General features: G+C 38.7%; 1 protein-coding gene across 9 annotated transcripts in view; it reads right to left on the reverse strand.

Annotated features, from left to right (window-relative positions):
* Nucleotides 1-134: 134 nt before the first annotated feature.
* RUFY2 (RUN and FYVE domain containing 2) overlaps nucleotides 135-20,711 on the reverse strand; it is a gene marked incomplete at its 5' end in the record, with an annotated part of 51,087 nt that continues 30,510 nt past the window's right edge. For 4 of the 9 annotated variants that reach the window (XM_080687964.1, XM_080687965.1, XM_080687968.1 and 1 more), the window contains 5 exons: nucleotides 136-2,119; nucleotides 2,216-2,293; nucleotides 8,942-8,990; nucleotides 12,733-12,827; nucleotides 14,067-14,196. In XM_080687964.1, coding sequence (XP_080544090.1) covers nucleotides 1,976-2,119; nucleotides 2,216-2,293; nucleotides 8,942-8,990; nucleotides 12,733-12,827; nucleotides 14,067-14,196 — 496 coding nt within the window. In that variant the 3' untranslated portion in view covers nucleotides 136-1,975. Of the gene's footprint in view, nucleotides 2,120-2,215; nucleotides 2,294-2,346; nucleotides 2,614-8,941; nucleotides 8,991-12,732; nucleotides 12,828-14,066; nucleotides 14,197-20,711 lie in introns of those variants that run through there. The other 5 variants (XR_013961645.1, XR_013961646.1, XR_013961644.1 and 2 more) reach the window with 5 other exon arrangements.

Consider the following 20,711-nt stretch of genomic DNA (forward strand, 5'->3'; position numbering starts at 1 on the left):
GCCTGTACCTACTCTCTTAGCTATCCCTTTTAGTCACTTACCACTTACATTTTTTAGAGATCACATGTGCTTTTATTTTCCCATGAGTGAAACTATATAATGTTATCAATGAAAATTGCTCTTCTAAAGCAGGATAAGTTTTCAAATCTTTTATTTGTTTTATAAAATTCACATTTTATTTTAAAACATTACAGGGTAGAAGGATTACAATCACAATTCCTTGGCACCATGATAGCATTATCGTGGTAGTACTGGCTAGATGAGGGAATGGTATGTGAAGTTTGCAAATCTTCCGTTTGCAAATCTTCCTTGAAAAACAAAAGTGTAGGTTCACAAAGTACAAATGAAAAGCTCTAACATAAAATTCAAAATTGGTATAAATGTGTTTTGTTTTTTAAGAGCTAAAACTAAATGGAGCAAATTGTATTACAGTGTCAAAAGCTTGCCTACAAAAATCTCAACTCAGTGGCGATACATGAGTTTTGAATAGCAAAGAACTGAAGGAGAGACTAAAAATCATGGTTAGCCAGCCTTGGAATTTAAGCAAAAATCACTTTTTTAAATTTGTTCTAAGCACATTAAAAAACAGTATCATAAAAATGTTCATCCAGCAATACAAAACAGTTTCAATAATATAATTTATCTCGTCAACTTTTCTATCAGAGCATTCAAGAAAGACCACCTAAAAATCTGTCGGTTCTGCCAGAAGACCTCAAATTGGATCATGGAGAAAATAAAATACTAGTTTCTTACTTTGGCAATTTAAAAAAATAATTTTTAAACTTAATAAAAGTATGTACTCTAAGGAAAAGATCCTGCAAAATCAGTAACGCCCATCCTAGGGGGTAGGGGGTAGCCATGATTAAATTCACTAAATACAATGCTCCTAGGAGTAACATTATTCTAATATCACATTGTTTGAAAGGTTCACAGGGTAAAGTGCATGGCTAAAATCTGACTTTAAAAAAAAAAAAAGGGTAGGGTTCCTAGTAGTGATCATTCAAGTGATTGTATACAGGGGGTAATTTGCTTTTTACAAATTTAATTCTTGTATATGCTATAAGCAATACAATGAGATTAGTGTTTATTCAATCTCATGCTTGAAATGGTTCAAGTATTTCATGGCAGGGCTGAGACCACATCTTCATCTGCTAACCAACCCTGGTTTAGAGGTGCTCAGTATGTGGTAAATTTTTTACTCTATATGCAGTAGCAGACGACTGCAATATTAATGCTTACCAAATTACTGGAAAGATCTGCAAGTAGCAACTTAAGGATGATGATTTAAACTTCCCTTCAAAATAAGGAAAAGGTTAAGGAAAAGGTTGAGGCAAAACAATAAACTCTTTAACCCACTGTATCTGAAAGATAGCAACTACAACACTGGTTTTAGGAGTAAGACCCAAAGGAAATATAGCATGAAATATTGGCCTTTTCTAATGCAACGTGAGCAAAGGGCCAAATAAATATAGTTGACACTTTACCAAGCTAATTGAACATCTGCTGAATTGGAATGTTAACATAAAAAATTCTACACATTTCCCATCTTTCTCTGAGAACCATGAATCTTTAAAGTGCATTAAGAAAATTATAGGCACCATCAAATATCAACTTGGCGATCTGGAGAAGAAAATCTGAAGCCCTATTTTTAAGAAGGCCTTCATATAATAAGGCAACTGTGTTAGCTATGCTATCTGGCCTTATCAATGTATTAAGAGTTACATGATTATTACATGAACTAGGGATTAGGTTGAAGTTATTTTAAAGCATGCCCTGTTGAAATTCTTTAATAATTGAAAGGAAATACCAAATTATACAACTTTTTTAATTCCCAATAACTGAAGATGTGAAAGATAAAACTGATACCAATACTGTCTGAAAGCTGCTTAAGAAGGGCTGTCTTAATATGTTGCGCACGTGTTCATACATAACATTTATCATTAGTACTTCCATACAATGATTTCGCTTTAGAACCTTATGGCAAATTAGATGAGCATCTCTGAATCAGCAACGCATGACAGGAATCACAAACCCGTACTGGCTTTGGTGAAGAAGGCAAAGGCAGTTCGTTGTCAGAGCAAGCATTACAGAAAATTTCCCCACAGTTTCTACAGTGGTGCTATTGATGGGGAGAGGAAATCAAGAGAAAAAAATATAATAAAATTAAAAGCATATTTGCACCGAAACTTTTGGACTCACTTTCTACTTCACTTACCTTTCTCTTAGAGAGTGAGAATTCCTTTTCACAAAGCTTACAATGTGTTGCTTCTTTGTCTTTCAACCAAACCAGTCCCTAGTAGGAGGAAAATTAATGCTCAAATTGATAACACTAAATTACATGTGGAAACATTTTCAATCAAGAACACTTGATAAGAATGTATACAGGTGCAGAATCAAAAATTAGTCTCACCCGGCCGGTATGGCTTCCTGCTCAAGCATTGACCTATGAACTAGGAGGTCACCGGTTTCATTCTGGTCAGGGAATGGCCTGTGATGTGGGCTCGATCCCCGTTAGGGGCGGCAGCTGATCAATGATTCTCACTGATGTTTCTATCCCTCTCTCAATAAAAAAAAAAATTTTTTTTCAGATGAGTCCTTTCTCTTTGAGATACACTGAAATAGTTGTAAATTAAATGTGTGAGCTTCGATTCAAAATAATCAGAGGAGGGACAGGATGTGGGTTGTACATATATAAAACAAGACTGGCCACATGTAGGTAAATACTGAAACTGGATAATGGTTTGTTTTTACAATTACATATGTTTATATTTCCATAAAAAAGTTTTTTAAATAAAAACCTATTACTGATGGGAGTTTTCTTTTAAGGAAAGAACCTTAAAGATTAGTCTAACAACAATTAAGGACAAATTTTCACTGAAATGCATTTGAGTTTGGCATTAGGTTTACTTTATACAGTAATTACCTAAAACTTGAAGAGAATTTGGAAATCGGATTATTTGAGTTAAGACTTCACCTTAAATTCAGTTTCACATGGCCATTAGTTTCCCTCAAGTTCTATAACACAAATTTAATAGCCACTGTGTAAACTTTAGTAGAAAGTGTATGTAAGTAGTCTTAAACAGGTGGGAGTTAATTTCTTACCTAAAATTTTTAATCTGACCCATTCTTAACCAATCAAGATCTTGGCTAGGAAGAACATTTTTTCCTTACAAAAGCAACTTTGTTAGATGGTGTCAGTTTTATGATAAGAAGACCCAGGTGGAGAGTCCTCGATGCTTCTGACCTCTGGGACATAGGGACCTTTATCACCTAACTAGAGAAAAATCCTCCAAGATTCCTGACAAAATTGTGAAGGAAAAAGGACTAAGCATTTACAGATAAAAATCACAAGGTTAATTTCAGATATTACTGTTTTACAGTCTTAATAACTAGCATGTATTATCTCATAGCAGAAGTAAGACAAATGGTGTTGGGTTAATTCAGTGGCTGGCAAACCGCAGCTCGCGAGCCACATGCAGCTCTTTGGCCCCTTGAGTGTGGGTGGCTATTACACAAAATACCATGGCCTGGGCGAGTCTATTTTGAAGAAGTGGTGTTAGAAGAAGTTTAAAAAATTTGGCTCTCAGAAGAAATTTCAATCGTTGTACTGTTGATATTTGGCTCTGTTGACTAATGAGTTTGCCAACCACTGGGTTAATTCATTTGAGGCAGTCTAAGGCTCCTTGGAACACAGGATTGTAAGAAGTGAGGGCTTTAAAAACCAGATAGCTCTAACACCACCTGCAAAGAATCAAATTACTTGAATTGTGGATTTTTTTTTCTTAAGCACAACATGGCACCTTAAAAGAGAATCCAATCCTGCTTGAGCACCATAAAAAAGGGAAGTGATTTGCCAAATGCCCCAAAGCCACCTGATGGAAGCAGCTTTCTTTCCTGCTCAGCTTTGCCTGTAAGAGATGGAGAACCTGATGTGAAGCAGATTCCCAAGCAGCACCATTAGATTCAGAGAGAACCTTTCTGACATCAGAGCTGGACTTTTCAGACTTACTGTAATTTGACTGAATTTACCCTGCCTGTCTCCCAAGGACAGCTGAGATCACCTACAGCTCTCATTTTATCAGGAGAAAATGCGGTCCAGAGAGCTGTAGTTGCTTTCTCAAGAAAATATGGCTGTTTACAAGCCAAGCCAAGACTAAGAGAACAAACTATTACTCTGCAAACAAATAGCTATTTTTCTCTGCTCAATTTCCAGAATGTAAAGTCACCCAACTTATACACCACCACCACCAGACAGGACATTAGAGGATCCTTTTCTGGAGAAACTCAACTGCCCCAGAGGAAAGTCCTGTTCAACCATTATTTGGAGAGGATACCCAACAGTTTGCTAGTTAACAGATTTCTCTAAGCTGAAGCCTACCAGTCTATAACAACCCACCCCTATCCATCCAATCATTACACATGGGGCACCCCAATTTTTTTTTTTAATTAAAATGGGATTATATTTAAAGAATGACTTGGGCATGTACTTTAGCCAAAGAAATTCAGAAGACATACAGAATGAAATACAGAATGGCAGTACCAAAAAACTTTAAAGACACTATAATGAATATCCTAAGAGAAAATGATGCTATTTTTAAAATATATTTTATTGGTTTTTTTACAGAGGAAGGGAGAGGGATAGAGTTAGAAACATCTATAAGCTGCCTCCTGCACACCACCTACTGGGGATGTGCTCGCAACCAAGGTACATGCCCTTGACTGGAATGGAACCTAGGACCTTTCAGTCCGCAGGCCGACGCTCTATCCACTGAGCCAAACCGGTTAGGGCAAAACGATGCTATTTTTAAAAGGGAAAGTGAGCAAATAAAAGCCTGCTGAATATTAAAAATATGGTAGCAGAAATAAGTCTCTCTGAAGGCTGCATAAGCCTTGAGATTTATTTAACATCCAGTTTACAGGCAATAACGGCATAGAGGGGAAAAAAACTACGGGAAAGAAGATTATTCTGAGCAAGCAATCAGATAAAATCCAAAATGTACTGTAGGACAGCTAGCCCAGACCCAACAACTGCTCAAAACACACACACAAAAATCCCATGTAAATCTATTTTCATACATTTGAAAATCTGGACATCTAGTTAATATTTTGTTAAAAATAGACATGGATGATAAAACTAAAGAAAAACAACCATGATAACACAAAATATAAAATTGTTACTATAGGGAGAAGAATGCAATCAGAAAGCACATGTACGTGTTCTATTAAATTTATAAGCTAAAGCGGAGTATGCCAGTATTTTAAAGCTGTATTATATGCCTCTTATATACATACTAGAGGCCTGGTGCATGAAATTTGTGCAATGGGCGGGTGGGGGGGGGGGAGTGGTCCCCCTCACTCAGCCCAGCCTGCACCCTCTCCAATCCAGGACCCCTTGCTGGCAGTCAGACATCCATATCACAATCCTGGACCACTGGCTCCTAATCGCTCACCTGCCTGCCTGCCTGGTCGCCCCTCACGGCCCCCCACACACACACACCTGCCTGGTCACCCCACACAGCCTGCTTGTTAAGTCGTTTGGTCGTCCCTCACTAACCCCCCTGCCGTCCTGGTCGCCCTATTGCAGCCTGCTTTGTGAGGGCGTGACAGTCAATTTGCATACTACCTCTTTATTATAAAGGATCTTCTAACAGTGAAAAATATTTCAGTCTTTAATAACAGTAGGGCAAACATTCCTACCCACCTCCTTAAAAAGAGCAAAATAAAGGCATATGCAGATGTGCAAATTCTTAAAGTTTTTATCTTGGGATTCACCATTTTCCAAGAAGATACTGAAAGATGCACTGACCAAAACAAGTGAGTAAACCAAGGAAGTTACAGGATTCAGGTAACAGGCGCTCTAACATGAAAAAGGTAAAGGGAATTTTAAGAATGGCAGTAGAGCAGAGAGCATGACTGAAAGGGGAAAAGAACAAACCAATTACCTGATTCATTTACCATGTGCAAAATATCAAGAAGCATTTTATACAGGTACTAGAGGCCCGGTGCACAAAATTCGTGCACGGGGGTGTGTGTCCCTCAGCCCAGCTTGCACCCTCTCCAATCTGGGACACCCCCCCCCCCCCCGGTGGGATCGGGCCTAAACGGGCAGTCCGACAGCCCTCTCACAATCCAGGACTGATGGCTCCCAACTGCTCACCTGCCTGCCTTCCTGATTGCCCCTAACTGCTTCTGCCTGCCAGCCTGATCACCCCCTAGCCACTCCCCTGCCAGCCTGATTGATGCCTAACTGCTCCCCTGCCAGCATGTTTTCCCCTAACTGCCCTCCCCTGCAGGCCTGGTCACCCCTAACTGCCCTCCCCTGCAGGCCTCGGTCCCCCCCAACTGCTCTCCCCTGCAGGCCTGGGTCTCTCCCAACTGCCTTTCCCTACAGGCCTGGTTGCCCCCAACTTCCCTCCTCTGCCGGCTTGGTCACCCCTAACTGCCCTCCCCTGCAGGCTTGATCACCCCCAACTACCCTCCCCTGCTGGCCTGATCGCCCACAATTGCCCTCCCTTGCAGGCCTGGAACCTCCCAACTGCCCTCCCCTGCTGGCCATCTTGTGGCGGCCATCTTGTGTCCACATGGGGGCAGCCATCTTGTGTGTTGGATGGTCAATCTGCATATTACTCTTTTATTAGATAGGATAGAGGCCTGGTGCATGGGTGGGGACCAGCTGGTTTGCCCTGAAGGGTGTCCCGGATCAGGGTGGGGGTTCCCTTGGGGCATGGGGCGGCCTGGGCAAGGGGCCTGTGGTGGTTTTCAGGCCGGCCACACCCCCTGGCGACCCAAGCGAGGCCCTGGTATCTGGGGTTTATTTATCTTCTACAATGGAAATTTTGTAGCCTGGAGCGGAGCCAAGCCTTCTGCTTGCTCCGTGGCTGCAGCCATTTCTATTGGAATTTATGTATCTTCTATAATTGAAACTTTGTAGCCTTAAGCGAGGCCTGGGCCGGCCAGCGTGTGTGGAAAGCTTGGCTTCCTCCATCGCCGGGGGCAACCCTAGCCTCCTGCTCTTTCCAGCTCCGTGGCTGCCGCCATTTCTGTTTGGGTTTATGTATCTTCTATCATTGAAACTTTGTAGCCTTGAGTGGAGGCCTAGGCCAGCAAGGGCATGCGGAAAGCTTGGCTTCCTCCATTGCCGGGGAAACCCAAGCCTCCCTCCTGCTCTCTGTGGCTGTAGCCATCTTGGTTGGGTTTATTTGCATATTTTCTCCTGATTGGCTGGTGGGTGTGGCTGGTGGGCGTGGCTGGTGGGTGTAGCAGAGTGGTGGTTAATTTGCATATTACTCTTTTATTAGATAGGATAAGAAAATGTTGATATTCAAATACAACTAAATTTTAAAAATAAAAGGCAATTAACTTCAGAAATAAAAAGTAGCTGAAAAAAATATAATTACAATATATTACTTGGCCTAGCAAAGAACAATATTGTTATAATAAAGAATATTAAGTGGGGGGGGGGATGTTAAGTGAATTCCACAAAAATTTTACTTAATTATACTGGGAGGACAGTGAAAGAAGACACACCAGAGTGAGAGGGAGTAAAACTCATCCATCATGTCCATCATGTTAACCAGGCAATAGGTAGGTCTAAAATAGACCTTAAATATAGAGCAAACAATATACAGTAAGTCCTTGGGTTATGTCGGAGATCCGTTCCTACAGCGTGACATAATGCGATTTTCGCCGTAAGTCAGAACCCACCTACATAAGCACCTACGTCACTCACATGGAGCACATACACAGCAGTAATGAAGTGAAACAGTAAAAAAAATTTAAAAGAGAACAATTCCTGACCTTGTGGTAAATAAATAATAAAAAATATAAAGCACATATGTACGTATGTCGAAATGACAGAACATTTTATAAATAAATGAGAGATGGCGAAGTAACCACAAAACATACATCGAGTCCGACATAGCCCGAGGACTGCCTGTATATTGCATATTATTTAGAAACAGGGATAAATGCCTGAAGAAACAACTAGAAGAACTGGAAGTAGTTCCCTTTACGAGGACGGACATAGGGTGCATAAGGGACGAGGATGAAGAACAAGAGACTGCTACCATAATTTGTTCCTAGCGCTATCTGACTTTTTACATTATTTTCATGTAACACTTTGATAAAAAAGCAAAATGGGCAGCTTGTGCAGAAGGAAGCCATCTGTCACTGAAGTACTCAAACTATTTTCTCCTGTGTTGTAGAAGGGATTCTTTCATCCATCAAATGCATTCAGAACCATATACTGCTAAATTAATTATACCAATCACTTTCACATATCTTAACCTACCCAACATTCAAAGCAACCCTATGTTTGATTCATAAGCCCATTTAAGAAGAGGAAACACTAGTAGGTAATATACTGGCATAGGAACTCAATAATTCTCCAATTCAAAGGCAATTTCATTCTGTCATGCCACACTTTGTAGGAAAATGGACAAAATCATTTCCAAGGTCATTTCCAATATGAAAAAAATTAAAATATGGTTCCAAAAGTATAGGGAAGAGCTGAATCCCCATCACCCAGGCCCCCCATTCAGTGTTTCTGCCTCTATAAATCCTGGGATTCAATAATATACCTTATATTTATATGTCTTTACCTTCTACTGAAGACTTTACACTAGAGGGAAAGTCTTGAATTTTCATGCACTGGAGTGGGGTCCCTCAGCCCGGCCTGCCCCCTCTCACAATCCGGGAGCCCTCAGGGGCGGGAGGCAACCCAGCATTCAGAGGAAGGTGACACCCCCATCACAGCTCTGCTGCTGCCACTGCTGGCAGTGCAAGCTCGGCCGGCCCTGGTTACCTGAGCCTCGGGCGGCCCTGGGGGGCTGAGGGGACTGGGGGGACTGGGGGACTCCAGAGGCAGCAGTGGCAAGGCTGAGGGGACTGGGACTAGGAAGGTATATATATATATACCTTGAGGAAAACACTTTCTACTCACCTGCAATGCTTTGTTGGCTTCTTTTATATCTTCTATTTTAAGTTTTGATCTAAAAAGATTACAAATAAGTCCAAATTTCAGTACACATATTTAAATATAGGACAGCTAGTAATTCACTAGAAAGGTACTGCTTTTACACAGAATATAGAATTGTGTATCATACATGATTCTAATAATCTTTGGCTAGTGGGATTATATTCCTATATTTTCTGTCTGAAAGCAAAAATGTATTCTTTAAATTTAAAAATTGCTTTTTAAAAGAACACTGATATTTTCATGTGATTATGACAATGTTAGTATTAATAATTAGCTATCATTTTTTGGCTTATGGTATACTAGACACTATGCTATAACCTTTGCATTCATAATCTCATTTAATCTTTTTAAAAAAATATATTTTAAAGATGAAGAAAGTGAGTTCTGATGAGGTTTAGTCATTTATAACAAGTCACAGAAGTGGTAACTGGGGAAGCCAGGATTCAAACCCTGGTCTGTGTGACCACAAAGTCCACATGCTACCATTATACACATTATTTGTCTAATAGATGAAAAAGAGAGGAGAAATTATGGAAGATATAATAGTAAGACTTTAATTGAATGTATTGGGTGACACTGGTTAATAAGATCATATAGGTTTCAAGTGTACATTTCTACGATACATGATTGTATATTGCACTGTATGCCCACCACCCAAAGTCAAATCATCTTCCATCACCATTTAAAAAAATTTTTTTAACTTTTTATATTGCTGGTTAAAATACCTTTATTCACAAATATGGACTCTAAAAACCTTGCCTCTAACACAAACTGCCAAATATCCTAAAGAAAAGGGCTATCAGCCCAGCTTGGCTCAGTGGTTGAGCATATATCTATGAACCAGGAGGTCACGATTCAATTCCCAGTAAGGGCACATGCCCGATTTGCAGGCTCAATCCGTGTGGGGCACACAGGAGACATCCAGTCAATGATTCTCATCATTAATGTTTCTATCTCTCCCTCTCCCTTCCTCTCTGAACTCAATAATAAAAAAAAAAAAAAAATGTTTTAAAGTACTGAGCCAACCTCGGGCCTCATCATCAACAAATTTTTAAAAAGATAGTCATCATCCTTTGTATTAGGGAGGAATTTATTTTTAATTAATTCAGTCTGATAATATGTAATCATAGGAATAGAGGATGAAAAAGAAGAGTATTTCAGCAGATAAACTGATATAGTCTGGGAAAACTCACAGGGCTATTGGTCCTTCCTCCAGCCCTGATTAAATTCACTGCAGAAGAGGACTAAAGTTGACAAAGGTAGAATGTGTTTTGACTCACAAGTGGCCCTACTCATATCTTAGGGACTATGGGTCTCATAAGCAGAAAAGGAAAACTAATAAAGCTGCCACATAAAAAAATTCAAACATTAGCAAGGAAAAAACTACATATATCCTAAATAAAGTAAAAAGACAAATGACAAAGTGGGGGAAAAAGATGTATGCTGTGTACAACAATTAATTTACAAAGGTCCCATAAGAAAAAGATAAGCAATCCAACCAAAATATGTGTAAAGTATATAAACTACAATACAAATGGAACACAAACAGAAGTTCAACCCTGCTCATGGTTAAAGAAGTATAAATAATATTTTCAATTATCAAACTGGCAAAAATGAACATTCTCTCCTACTTCTTTCTGGAGGAAGGGTTTAACATTGGAAGCGATGGGTAATTTGGCACTATCAAAAAATTTGAAAGCACATTCTTTTTGGCCCAGCAATCATCTCTATAAACTTCTTAGATATACTCATTAATAACATATATCATGATATATCAACATATACATACAAAGATGTTCACAGAAATACTGGAAGGTGGTGTTTTTCTAAATATATTTTTACTTATTTCAGAGAGGAAGGGAGAGAGAGATAAACATCAATGATGAGAGAGAATCATTGATCAGCTGCTTCCTACATGCTCCCCATGGGGGGAATCAAGCCTGCAACACAGACATGTGCCCTGACCAGGAATTGAACTGTGACCTCCTGGTTCATAGATCAACGCTCAACCACTGAGCCATGCTGGCCGGGCAGGGTTATTTAAAAAATTAGAAACAGTTTTTTTAAAAATAGGAACAGTTTCAATGATAGCACACTCATGGACCTGGCCAGGTGGCTCAGTTGGTTAGAGCGCTGTCCCAATATACCAAGACTGTGGGTTGGATCCCCAGTCCGGGCACAAACAAGAATCAACCAATGAATGCATAAATAAGTGGAACAAATCAGTATTTTTCTCGCCCTAGTTGGGTTGGCTCAGTGGATAGAGAATCAGCCTGGAGACTGAAGGGTCCCAGGTTCGATTCCTATCAAGGACACATGCCCGGGTTGTGGGCTTGATACCTAGTAGGGGGCATGCTGGAGGAGCCAATCAATGATTCTCATCATTGATGTTTCTCCCTGGCTCCCTCTTCCTCTCTAAAATCAATAAAATATATACTTTTTAAAAATCAATGTTTTTCTCTCTCTCCTTCCCTCTCTAAATCAATAAATATAAGTAAACAAATAAAAATGATAGCACATTCATCCTAAGGAATATCTTTGTGTACTGAGATGGAAAAACTTCTAACACATATTCTTAAGTTAAAAAAAGCACAAACTTCAGAAAAACATGCATATAGCTGAGTTACGCAGGGATTAAGAATTCAGTTTACAATGAAAACATTTAGTGGTCAAAATAACCCTTGAAAATTCCTTAGTCAATAAATTTCTGTATAGACTGTTAAGTGTATCTGACCCTGAGCAGTAATTTTCATGAAAACTAAAATTTGAGAAACAGTGAACTAAAGGAAAAACAAGTCTGAATTCAGCTATCTGAACAGTCAAAAGATCATGCTTTTAATAAAACTATAAAATTTCTTGTGTTGAAAGAGATGGGTGAAAAGTAAGACACATTCCTTGTTTATTCTAATCTGTTTTAATATTAAACCTTTATGATCTTAATAAATGTAAACATACTATTTTTTGTTGTGGGGATTCTTCATTGTTGAGTCCCTAGCGTTTAGAATAGTGCCTGGCACATAGCAGAAGGTCAACAAGTATTTATCAAATGAATGAATGGAAAAAAGGTAATAAGCACTTAGCACTGGATCTGGCTCAAAGTGCTAAGTAAATAGATGCCAGGATCACAATGCAGTTGCTCTTTGAATTTGTAGAAATAAAAACTGTTAGAAAGCTAATGTTTCCTTTTGTGGTTTTAGTGAACTACCCTTCCCCTGCCCTTGGAAACTGGTTTCAAAACTTCTTAATGGAATCCCATCTTAAGCAAAACACAAACCACAGGGAATGCGGAGGAATATGTGAGACAGAACATTTCTCTTTCTTGTCTTTGTAGGAACCCAACAACATTTCAAACCAACCATACCGTAGGAAGCCAAGCCCTTACTCCAGACAAGATAAAATACCCTTCACTTCCCACAATGTTGGCTCCTTCTCAAAACACTTTGCAAAAGCTGTCTCCAGATATTTTTAAAACTTGGCTTCTGTTGTTCTGAGAAAAATATAACTCCTGAATACTCTGATTTAAAGAAATTAAAGTCTTAGCTTTCATCGCCTAGAAAATGTTCAGAGCCAAGATCTAATATGAAAACTTAATAAAATCTCTCTACCCTATAGTCTTGTTAATCTTCAAAGTTTTTGTTTGGTTTTGTTTTTAATAGTTATCTTTCTTTTCTATATTTAAACTTTTCTGCCTATTTGGTTTGGCACACTTAATAAAAATCAATGACTACTTAGTTGAAGATAAAAAGAGAAATTACTCGCTAAGTTTGTTGCCAAGTTCTTGAAGAGCTTGCTCCTTTTCATGATATATTTTTTTCAGCTGCTGATTTTCATCCTGGAGGTTAAGGAACTCCTTCAAAACAGTAAAAAAAAAAAAAAAACAAAAACAGAAAACGCAATTTAAAAGAAACAAGAAAACTCCACATTATATACATACCATTAATTAGGAACACAAATCCTTTAGCTTTTTATAAAAAACAGTATTGACTGACAGATCTCAGAGGGGAGGGGGGACAGGAAAAGATTAACCAAAGAATTTATATGCATACTAGAAGCCTGGTGCACAAGACTCATGCACCCCTCAGGGGATGTCCACCTGCCGGCTTAGGCCCAAGGGCAGTCAGACATCCCTCTCGCAGTCCGGGGCTCTCGCAGTCTGGGACCCCTCACTCCTTACCTCCCGCCTACAGTGGAGGCAGGAGAGGCCACCTCCGTTGCGCTTGCCAGAGCAGCGCTCCCTCTATAGCAGCGCACTGATCACCAGGGGGCAGCTCCTGTGTTAAGCATCTGCCCCCTGGTGGTCAGTACGCATCACAACAACCAGTTGTTCCACCATTTGGTCGATTTGCATATTACGCTTTTATTATATAGGATATGCCTAGCCCAGTGGTCAGCAAACTCATTAGTCAATAGAGCCAAATATCAACAGTACGATTGAAATTTCTTTTGAGAGCCAAATTTTTTAAACTTAAACTTCTTCTAACGCCACTTCTTCAAAATAGACTCGCCCAGGCCGTGGTATTTTGTGGAAGAGCCACACTCAAGGGGCCAAAGAGCCGCATGTGGCTCGCAAGCCGCGGTTTGCCGACCATTGGCCTAGCCCATGAATACAGACAGTAGTGCAATGAAGGTGTGGGGTGGGGCAGGTGGAGGAGGGCAAAAGGGGGAAATGGAGGACATCTATAATACTGTCAATAATAAAAATAAATTTAAAAATAAAATTATATGTCCAAAGCTCTTTCATAATTGCTCTATCAACTATCAACTATTTTCTATTCATTTAATCTCCTTACCGATATATATATATATTTTTAAATATAATTTTATTGATTTCAGAGAGGAAGGGAGAGGGATAGAAATATCAATGATGAAAGAGAATAATTAATCGGCTGCCTCCTGCACGCCCCCTACTGGGGATTGAGCCCACAACCGATGCTCTATCCACGGAGCCAAACCTGCTAGGGCTCCTTACTGATATTTTTTAAGATGACTAGTATAGTGTTTCCTTAGTATAAATGTAAATTATGATTTGATTCTCTTTATAATTAACTTTCATCAAAATGTAATTTTTAAAAGTTTTACCACCATTTACTTTTTTAAGACTAATGATTTGTTGGGTCTCATTTCTAAGATGAGATAAGGAATCTTTTTCCTTTTGAAGATCTTCCTGCAAAGTCTGCCTCCATTCCTTCTCAATCTTCAAATCAGTTTCCAGTTGTGCCCTTGAATGTCAAACAAACAGAAGCTCAGTACTGCTGCTCACATGACAGTTGTATGTATTCTTTAACAAGAGCATCTTTTTTATTATTTTTGCCTTTATAATTCATTTTAAGGCCACACTATACTATTACAACTAGTTACAGTAACAGTGTAGTGTGAGAAATATGGGGTTTTACTTACATTTCTATGCCATGTGAAAAATTTTACAACATCTAATGAAAAGTACTCTTCGGATATAAAAATTACAGCAACCACTAAATCAGTTTAACATCAGTAATAGAAAAACCAGCTGTGGTGCAAAGACCTACTTAGATTACTGTTGGAAGCTGACCAATTGCAGGACGGTAAGACCAAGGAGACACTGGGGAAAATCCACGCTGCCTGGAAATGCCAGTCCACATTTGAAAGCCCTACTTCAACATTCTAACAACAGGTACTAGCTGATAAAACAGAAGTTGTGAAATTCCTTCATTTCAATAATTATTGCTCAGAAGTAAGTATAACGGGAGTATATACTAATAATGCTACAGTTTCTAATACTTTACATTTTAATTACAATATATCATAATACTGAAAATATTACATTATTTTAATATTTTGTGTTAATATTTTTATTACTTCTGTTTCCTCATTCAAGTTAGCATTTCCATTTACAGCCACATTCTTTTTCAGTGAAATAAACTTCAGATTCTATAATTCGAGTTGATGAGAAGAAATACCTCAAAATAGAATTTATAAATTGTTGATAAATACTATTTTACTACAAATTGAAAAGGAATACATAGGGGCAAATATAATATTACTAACACTGAAGTAACCAAAGTACAGAGTGCCTTACTGAGTGGCCTTACCATCATCCACAATCAGAAAAAACTAAGTGAAGCAAGTTCCCCTCCCTCCCCTGCAGACCCCACACCTTTTCTCTCCCACAGGCGTGCATCTCCTAAACTCTAAGGGTCCCCATGAGACTTGCATCCAGTGGAGCAATGGGCAGCAGCAGCTCATCTTGGGCTAAGCTTCCGGACCTGTCTCCAAGGCCCCCTTTCCTCACTTCTCAGTGAGCTTGAAGCAGCCCTGCCTGGGTCACTTGTCACTGTGTCTTTTACTTCTCAGTGAGTCCACAGCCCCGTGTGGCTCACTTTCCTATAACGTTCTAGAAGGCCAACGCAGCACCGCCTAGGATCTCTCATGTTGCTTCTTCCATCCTAAGCCCTTCCTTGTTTCACTGTCCCCAACTTCAATAAATGTACTCTCAAAATAAAAAAAAACACTGAGTGAAAAAACAAAATTAAAAAAAAAATTTTTAATTACTATATATTGTCAAAACATGCTGACCACCAAAAGCAGAAAATCAAAAAGAAAAAAAGGGCCCTGACCGGTTTGGCTCAGTGGATAGAGCGTCGGCCTGCGGACTGAAGGGTCCCAGGTTCGATTCCGGTCAAGAGCATGTACCTTGGTTGCAGGCACATCCCCAGTAGCGAGTGTGAGGAGGCAGCTGATCGATGTTTCTCTCCCATCGATGTTTCTAACTCTATCCCTCTCCCTTCCTCTCTGTAAAAAATCAATAAAATATATTTTACAGAAAAAAAGGGAAAAATATAACTATAAAAATTTTAATTTTGTAAATAAAAAGCAGTAGACTATGAACAATGTTTAAAAATTAATAAACTTTAGAAAACTTACACTATAGAAAAACCTAGAATAAAGAACTCTTACAAAAAAAAAAGCTGAACATCACGAAGGGAAAAAAATAATTAGAAACTGACAATTCACAAAATAAAGAAATGCAAGCTATCACTTGTAGTCAAAGATATGCAAACTCAATAAAGCATAGTTTTTCAGGTTAAAGGATTTGTTTGGGTTAACTGTGATACAATGGTGTAACCTATATTAAGTGATATGTAGTAAATACAATAAACAAGGCACTAAAGAGCATGTAGCATGATCCCCTTTCTAAAAAACAAAACTATGTAATATAAATATAACATAATACCAAAAATAAATAAGGATAGTCATCAAAATGTTTTGTTTTTTTTAAGTCCCAACAGCCCATTTATATAGTAATGGTTCCAATTTTTTTCTGAGTCATCAGAGATCCTTCCTGATCTCCAAATTCTTCCATGCTCTCCAAAATGGCACCAACTGAGAGGCCAAACTACTTCCATGGTTTCATCAGGGACACACATCTCTCTGCAGCTATACCCACGTCTTATTAAGTAGGTTAGTGCTATAGAAAAAGGGCCAGGCCCTTGTAACATTATTTAGGTCATCCTTTGGCTATGGATCACTACAGAAAAAAATATCAGATTTGTCTTACCTACATGTTTGTCAAACTCTAGAAAAGTAACTCAGAAACACAGAGTACCAGGGTTTCAAGATTGTATTCTAGTGACTGGCAAAATGTCCCAGGCTGGCTTTCCTTGTTTTTCATTTGGCAAGGTACAGGGGCTTCAACAACAAAACCCTTGGCATCATTAATAAACTTGTTGACTTAAATGCCCCTTGTGATTGTTGTGAAAGTGCTGGTAGTCCTTTTGTGAAAATCTTAAAATTAAGAAAGTACTTACTGTTTTTGTTTTGGGTGTGGGTTTTAGTTTCACAATGTACAAATGATGCAAGTTTTCAACCAATGTCATGTTCCCTGCCCTAAAGCCTTATTCTGCACACCAATTTCTCGAAATGTTATTTTTGTGGCAGATTTAAAAGGAACTTAGAATTCTGATTCTGGACAAGATGAAATAAACATATATCCTGCAACAAAGTACAGTTAAAAACCCTGGACATTATATATAAACAAACACAGAATTCTGAAATGGGGAAAGAAGGCAGACCAGAAAAAAAGAAAAAAACCACCCCAGGACTCAAGGCATAACATGGTGATGAGCTCCCTGAGCTTCTTTTTGCCTCCTATATAGCTCAGACTGAGTGTTAAAGCCGCCTGCAACCCACAAACTGCAATGGTCTCAGTTTTTTTAAAAAGTCCCAAGAAAGGCATGCTCTCTTGTCAAAGAGCTGGGAAGAGACAGCCTAGAAGGGTAGAAACCCTTTTGACAATAAATGCCCTATTCCAGCAAAATACCAGAGAGGCGGGGGGGAAACACAGGCCCCCTGACCACTGTCAGCAAAGCCAAGTGGAAATTTCCATCCTCACTGGAAAATAATGAGGTAGCCCTCCCAATCCCCACTGTGGTGATATCAGAGAAGGCCAAGGGAAGCTGAACTCTCACCACCACCCAGCAGTCATGAGGTGCCTCTCCTCAACCACCCCTACGCTATTAGTGGAGACCACATGGGGAGCCTGCACTTTTATCTCATGCATCAGTAACAAGGCATGGAAAGCCAGGTGGGGAGCCTAGAGTTCTACCTTGCGCTGTGGTAATGAGGCACCTCTCCCTGTCCCCTCCAGGATGGTGTCAGCAGAGACCAAGCAGGAAGCCTGAACTTCCATTCCCCCTCTCTCCACAGTGTCAGTGGAGACTGAGTGGAAAGCACAGATTTCAATCCCTGCCCAGTAGTTAGGCACCTTCTCCATCCCATTCAGGATGGTCCTGAGCACCTAACCCCACTTGGTATAAAGGGTCAGTGTCCACATTCCCCTGCTGGTGTGGTTTAAGTGGAGGATTGCTAAAACATAAGATTTAAATACGATGCAGTCTCAATTCCCCAAATGTCCAAAGTGTAATAATTAAAACACACCCAGAAAATAAAAATCTCAACTTGGATGAGAAAGAAAAAATAGATGCCAACATGTCAGACTGTTCTAGGTGCTGGAACTATCTGATACGAATTTTAAAGCAGCCATTATAAAAATACTCCCATGATCAATTAAGAACATGCTTTGGGGGTGGGGGTGGCCGGGGAGAGGTCAATTGGGGGAAAAGGAGACTTATGTAATACTTTAAAACAATAAAGAATTTAAATTTTAAAAAAAAGAACATGCTTGAAACATGAAAAAAAAATAGAAAGTTCTAGCAAAAATAAAAAAGGAAGAGGGAAAGGAAAGAAGTGAAGGAAGGAAATATAGAGCCAAATGGAAATCTTAGAACTGAAATATATAATAATCTCATTGGGTAGACTCACTGAGGTAAGGAAGATGATGAGGAAAGAATAAACTTCAATACAGAAATTACCCCAATCTGAAAAACAGAGAGAAAACAGACTAAAAAATTAAAAGAGAGTGTCAGGGACCTGGGGGACTATTTTAAAAAAAGATCTGCCCGGCCAGCACGGCTCAGTGGTTGAGTGTTGACCTATGAACCAGAAGGTCACAGATCGATTCCCATTCAGGGCACATGCCCCAGGTTGTGGGCTTAATCCCCAGTGCGGGGCATGCAGGAAGCAGCAGATCAACGATTCTTTCTCATCATTGATGTTTCTCTGTCTTCCTCTCCCTTCCTCTCTGATTTCAATAAAAATATAGGAAAGATAATAAATAAGATCTAACAATGATGTTTCAGAGTCTTAGAGGAGAGGAGAAAGCAGGTGAAACTGAAAAAATATTTGAATAATGGCCAAAATTTTTCCAAATTTGTAAAGATAAACGTAAAGATTCAAGAAGCTGACCAAAGCCCAAATAGGATAAATCTAAAAAAAAGAATCTTGAGAATAATTAGAACAATTAAAATGACAGATTGTTTTTCAGCAGAAACTATGAAGACCAAAAGAAAGTGGCACAACACTTTTCAAGTGCTGAACAAAAAGATCAATTTAGAATTCTAAGGATACCCTGAAAATATTCTTCAGAAATGAAGGTGAAATCAATCAAGATGTTTTCCACTGGGGAAAAAAAAAGAAACATAAGAAAATTTGTCATCAACAGACAGACCTACCCTCAAAGAATGGCTAAAGGAAGTTTTTCAGACACAAATAAGAAACTTGGAACATCAGAAATGAAGAAAGAACAAAAATTTTTCTAAATTATGTTTACAGGTTGAAGCATAAATTATAACACTGTCTGATGTGCTTCTCAATATTATGTAGAGAAAATACTTAAGCAAGTCATATTATAAAGAGAGAGAGTATAAAGTGGAGGTAAGGCTTCCACACTTCAAAGTAATAAAATGGTACCACCAGTAGACTGTGAAAAGTTGCAATATATAAAGTGTAGAGCAACCACTAAAAAATATCTATACAAAGTAATACACTAAAAAACACTACAGATAAATCAAAAAGGGATTCTAAATAATGTTCAAGTAAACCATGGGAAGGCAGGAAAAATGAAACAGAAATAAAAACCAGAAAAATAATAAAATAGCAGACTTAAGCTCTAATATATCAACAATTACACTAAATATAAATGGGCTAACTACATCATTAAAAGAGAGGCTGGCCCAGCTGGTGTGGCTCAGTGCCTGAGCGTTGACCTATGAACCAGGAGGTCACAGTTTGATTCCTAGTCAGGGCACATGCCCGGGGGTTTCGGGCTTGATTCCCAGTTAGGGGGTGTGCAGGAGGCAGCCGATTAATGATTCTCATCATTGATGTTTTTGTCTCTCATTTCCTCTCCCTTCTACTCTGATATCAATTTTTTAAAATTATATATATAAAGAGAGGCTGGCAGAATGGACAAAAACCAAACTATAAGAAACTTACTTCAAATAAAATAATAAAGATTAGGCTAAAAGTAAAATGGCAGAAAAATGCAAACATTAATCTTGTTTACTACATAAAAATACTCATCAAAAGAAAGCAGAAGTGGCTAAATTAATTCAGACTTCAAAGCAAAGAAAAGTACCAGAGACAAAGAGGCACATTATATAATGATAAAAAGGTCAATTCACTAAGAAGACATAGCAATCCTAAATGTGTAGACACTAAACAACAAAACTTCGGAATACAACAAACAAAAACTGATAGACCTGAAAGTAGAAATATCTAAGTCCAAGTTACTTGAAATTATAGAAAATTTAACCAATCCTCTTTCAATAATTAATCTGCTAGACAAAAAATCAGTAAGAACAGAGAACTTAATATTTCAACCAATAGATCTTAAGGCAGCTTAGCAAGTTATATATCAGATGTGATATGGGGTCTTCTTTAATGATCTGTTACACATAATACATAACTCTACTTTCTACTGTTGTTGTTTTTTAAAATATATTTTCTTGTTATTTTACAGAGAGGAAGGGAGAAGAAGAGGGATAGAGAGTTAGAAACATCGATGAGAGAGAAACATCGATCAGCTGCCTCCTGCACACCCCCCCTACTGGGGATGTGCCCCGCAACCAAGGTACATGCCCTTGACTGGAATCAAACCTGGGGCCCTTCAGTCTGCAGACCAGCGCTCTATCCACTGAGCCAAACCGGTTAGGGCTATTGTTTTTTAATAACAAAAGTAATATATATTTACTGGGAGGAAATACTAATGTTTATAAAGTAAAATTAAAATATCCCTGTCAATCCCAGAATCTGTATTCTTTATAAACTCTTTCTATGTATATGTAAGTATACACATATGCAGTTTTAATTTTATAAAAAATAGGATCATACTTAGCACAGCATACAGTCTGCAACTTTT

Source organism: Plecotus auritus (genome assembly GCF_963455305.1).
Source record: "Plecotus auritus genome assembly, chromosome: 9".
NCBI classification, from domain to species: domain Eukaryota; kingdom Metazoa; phylum Chordata; class Mammalia; order Chiroptera; family Vespertilionidae; genus Plecotus; species Plecotus auritus.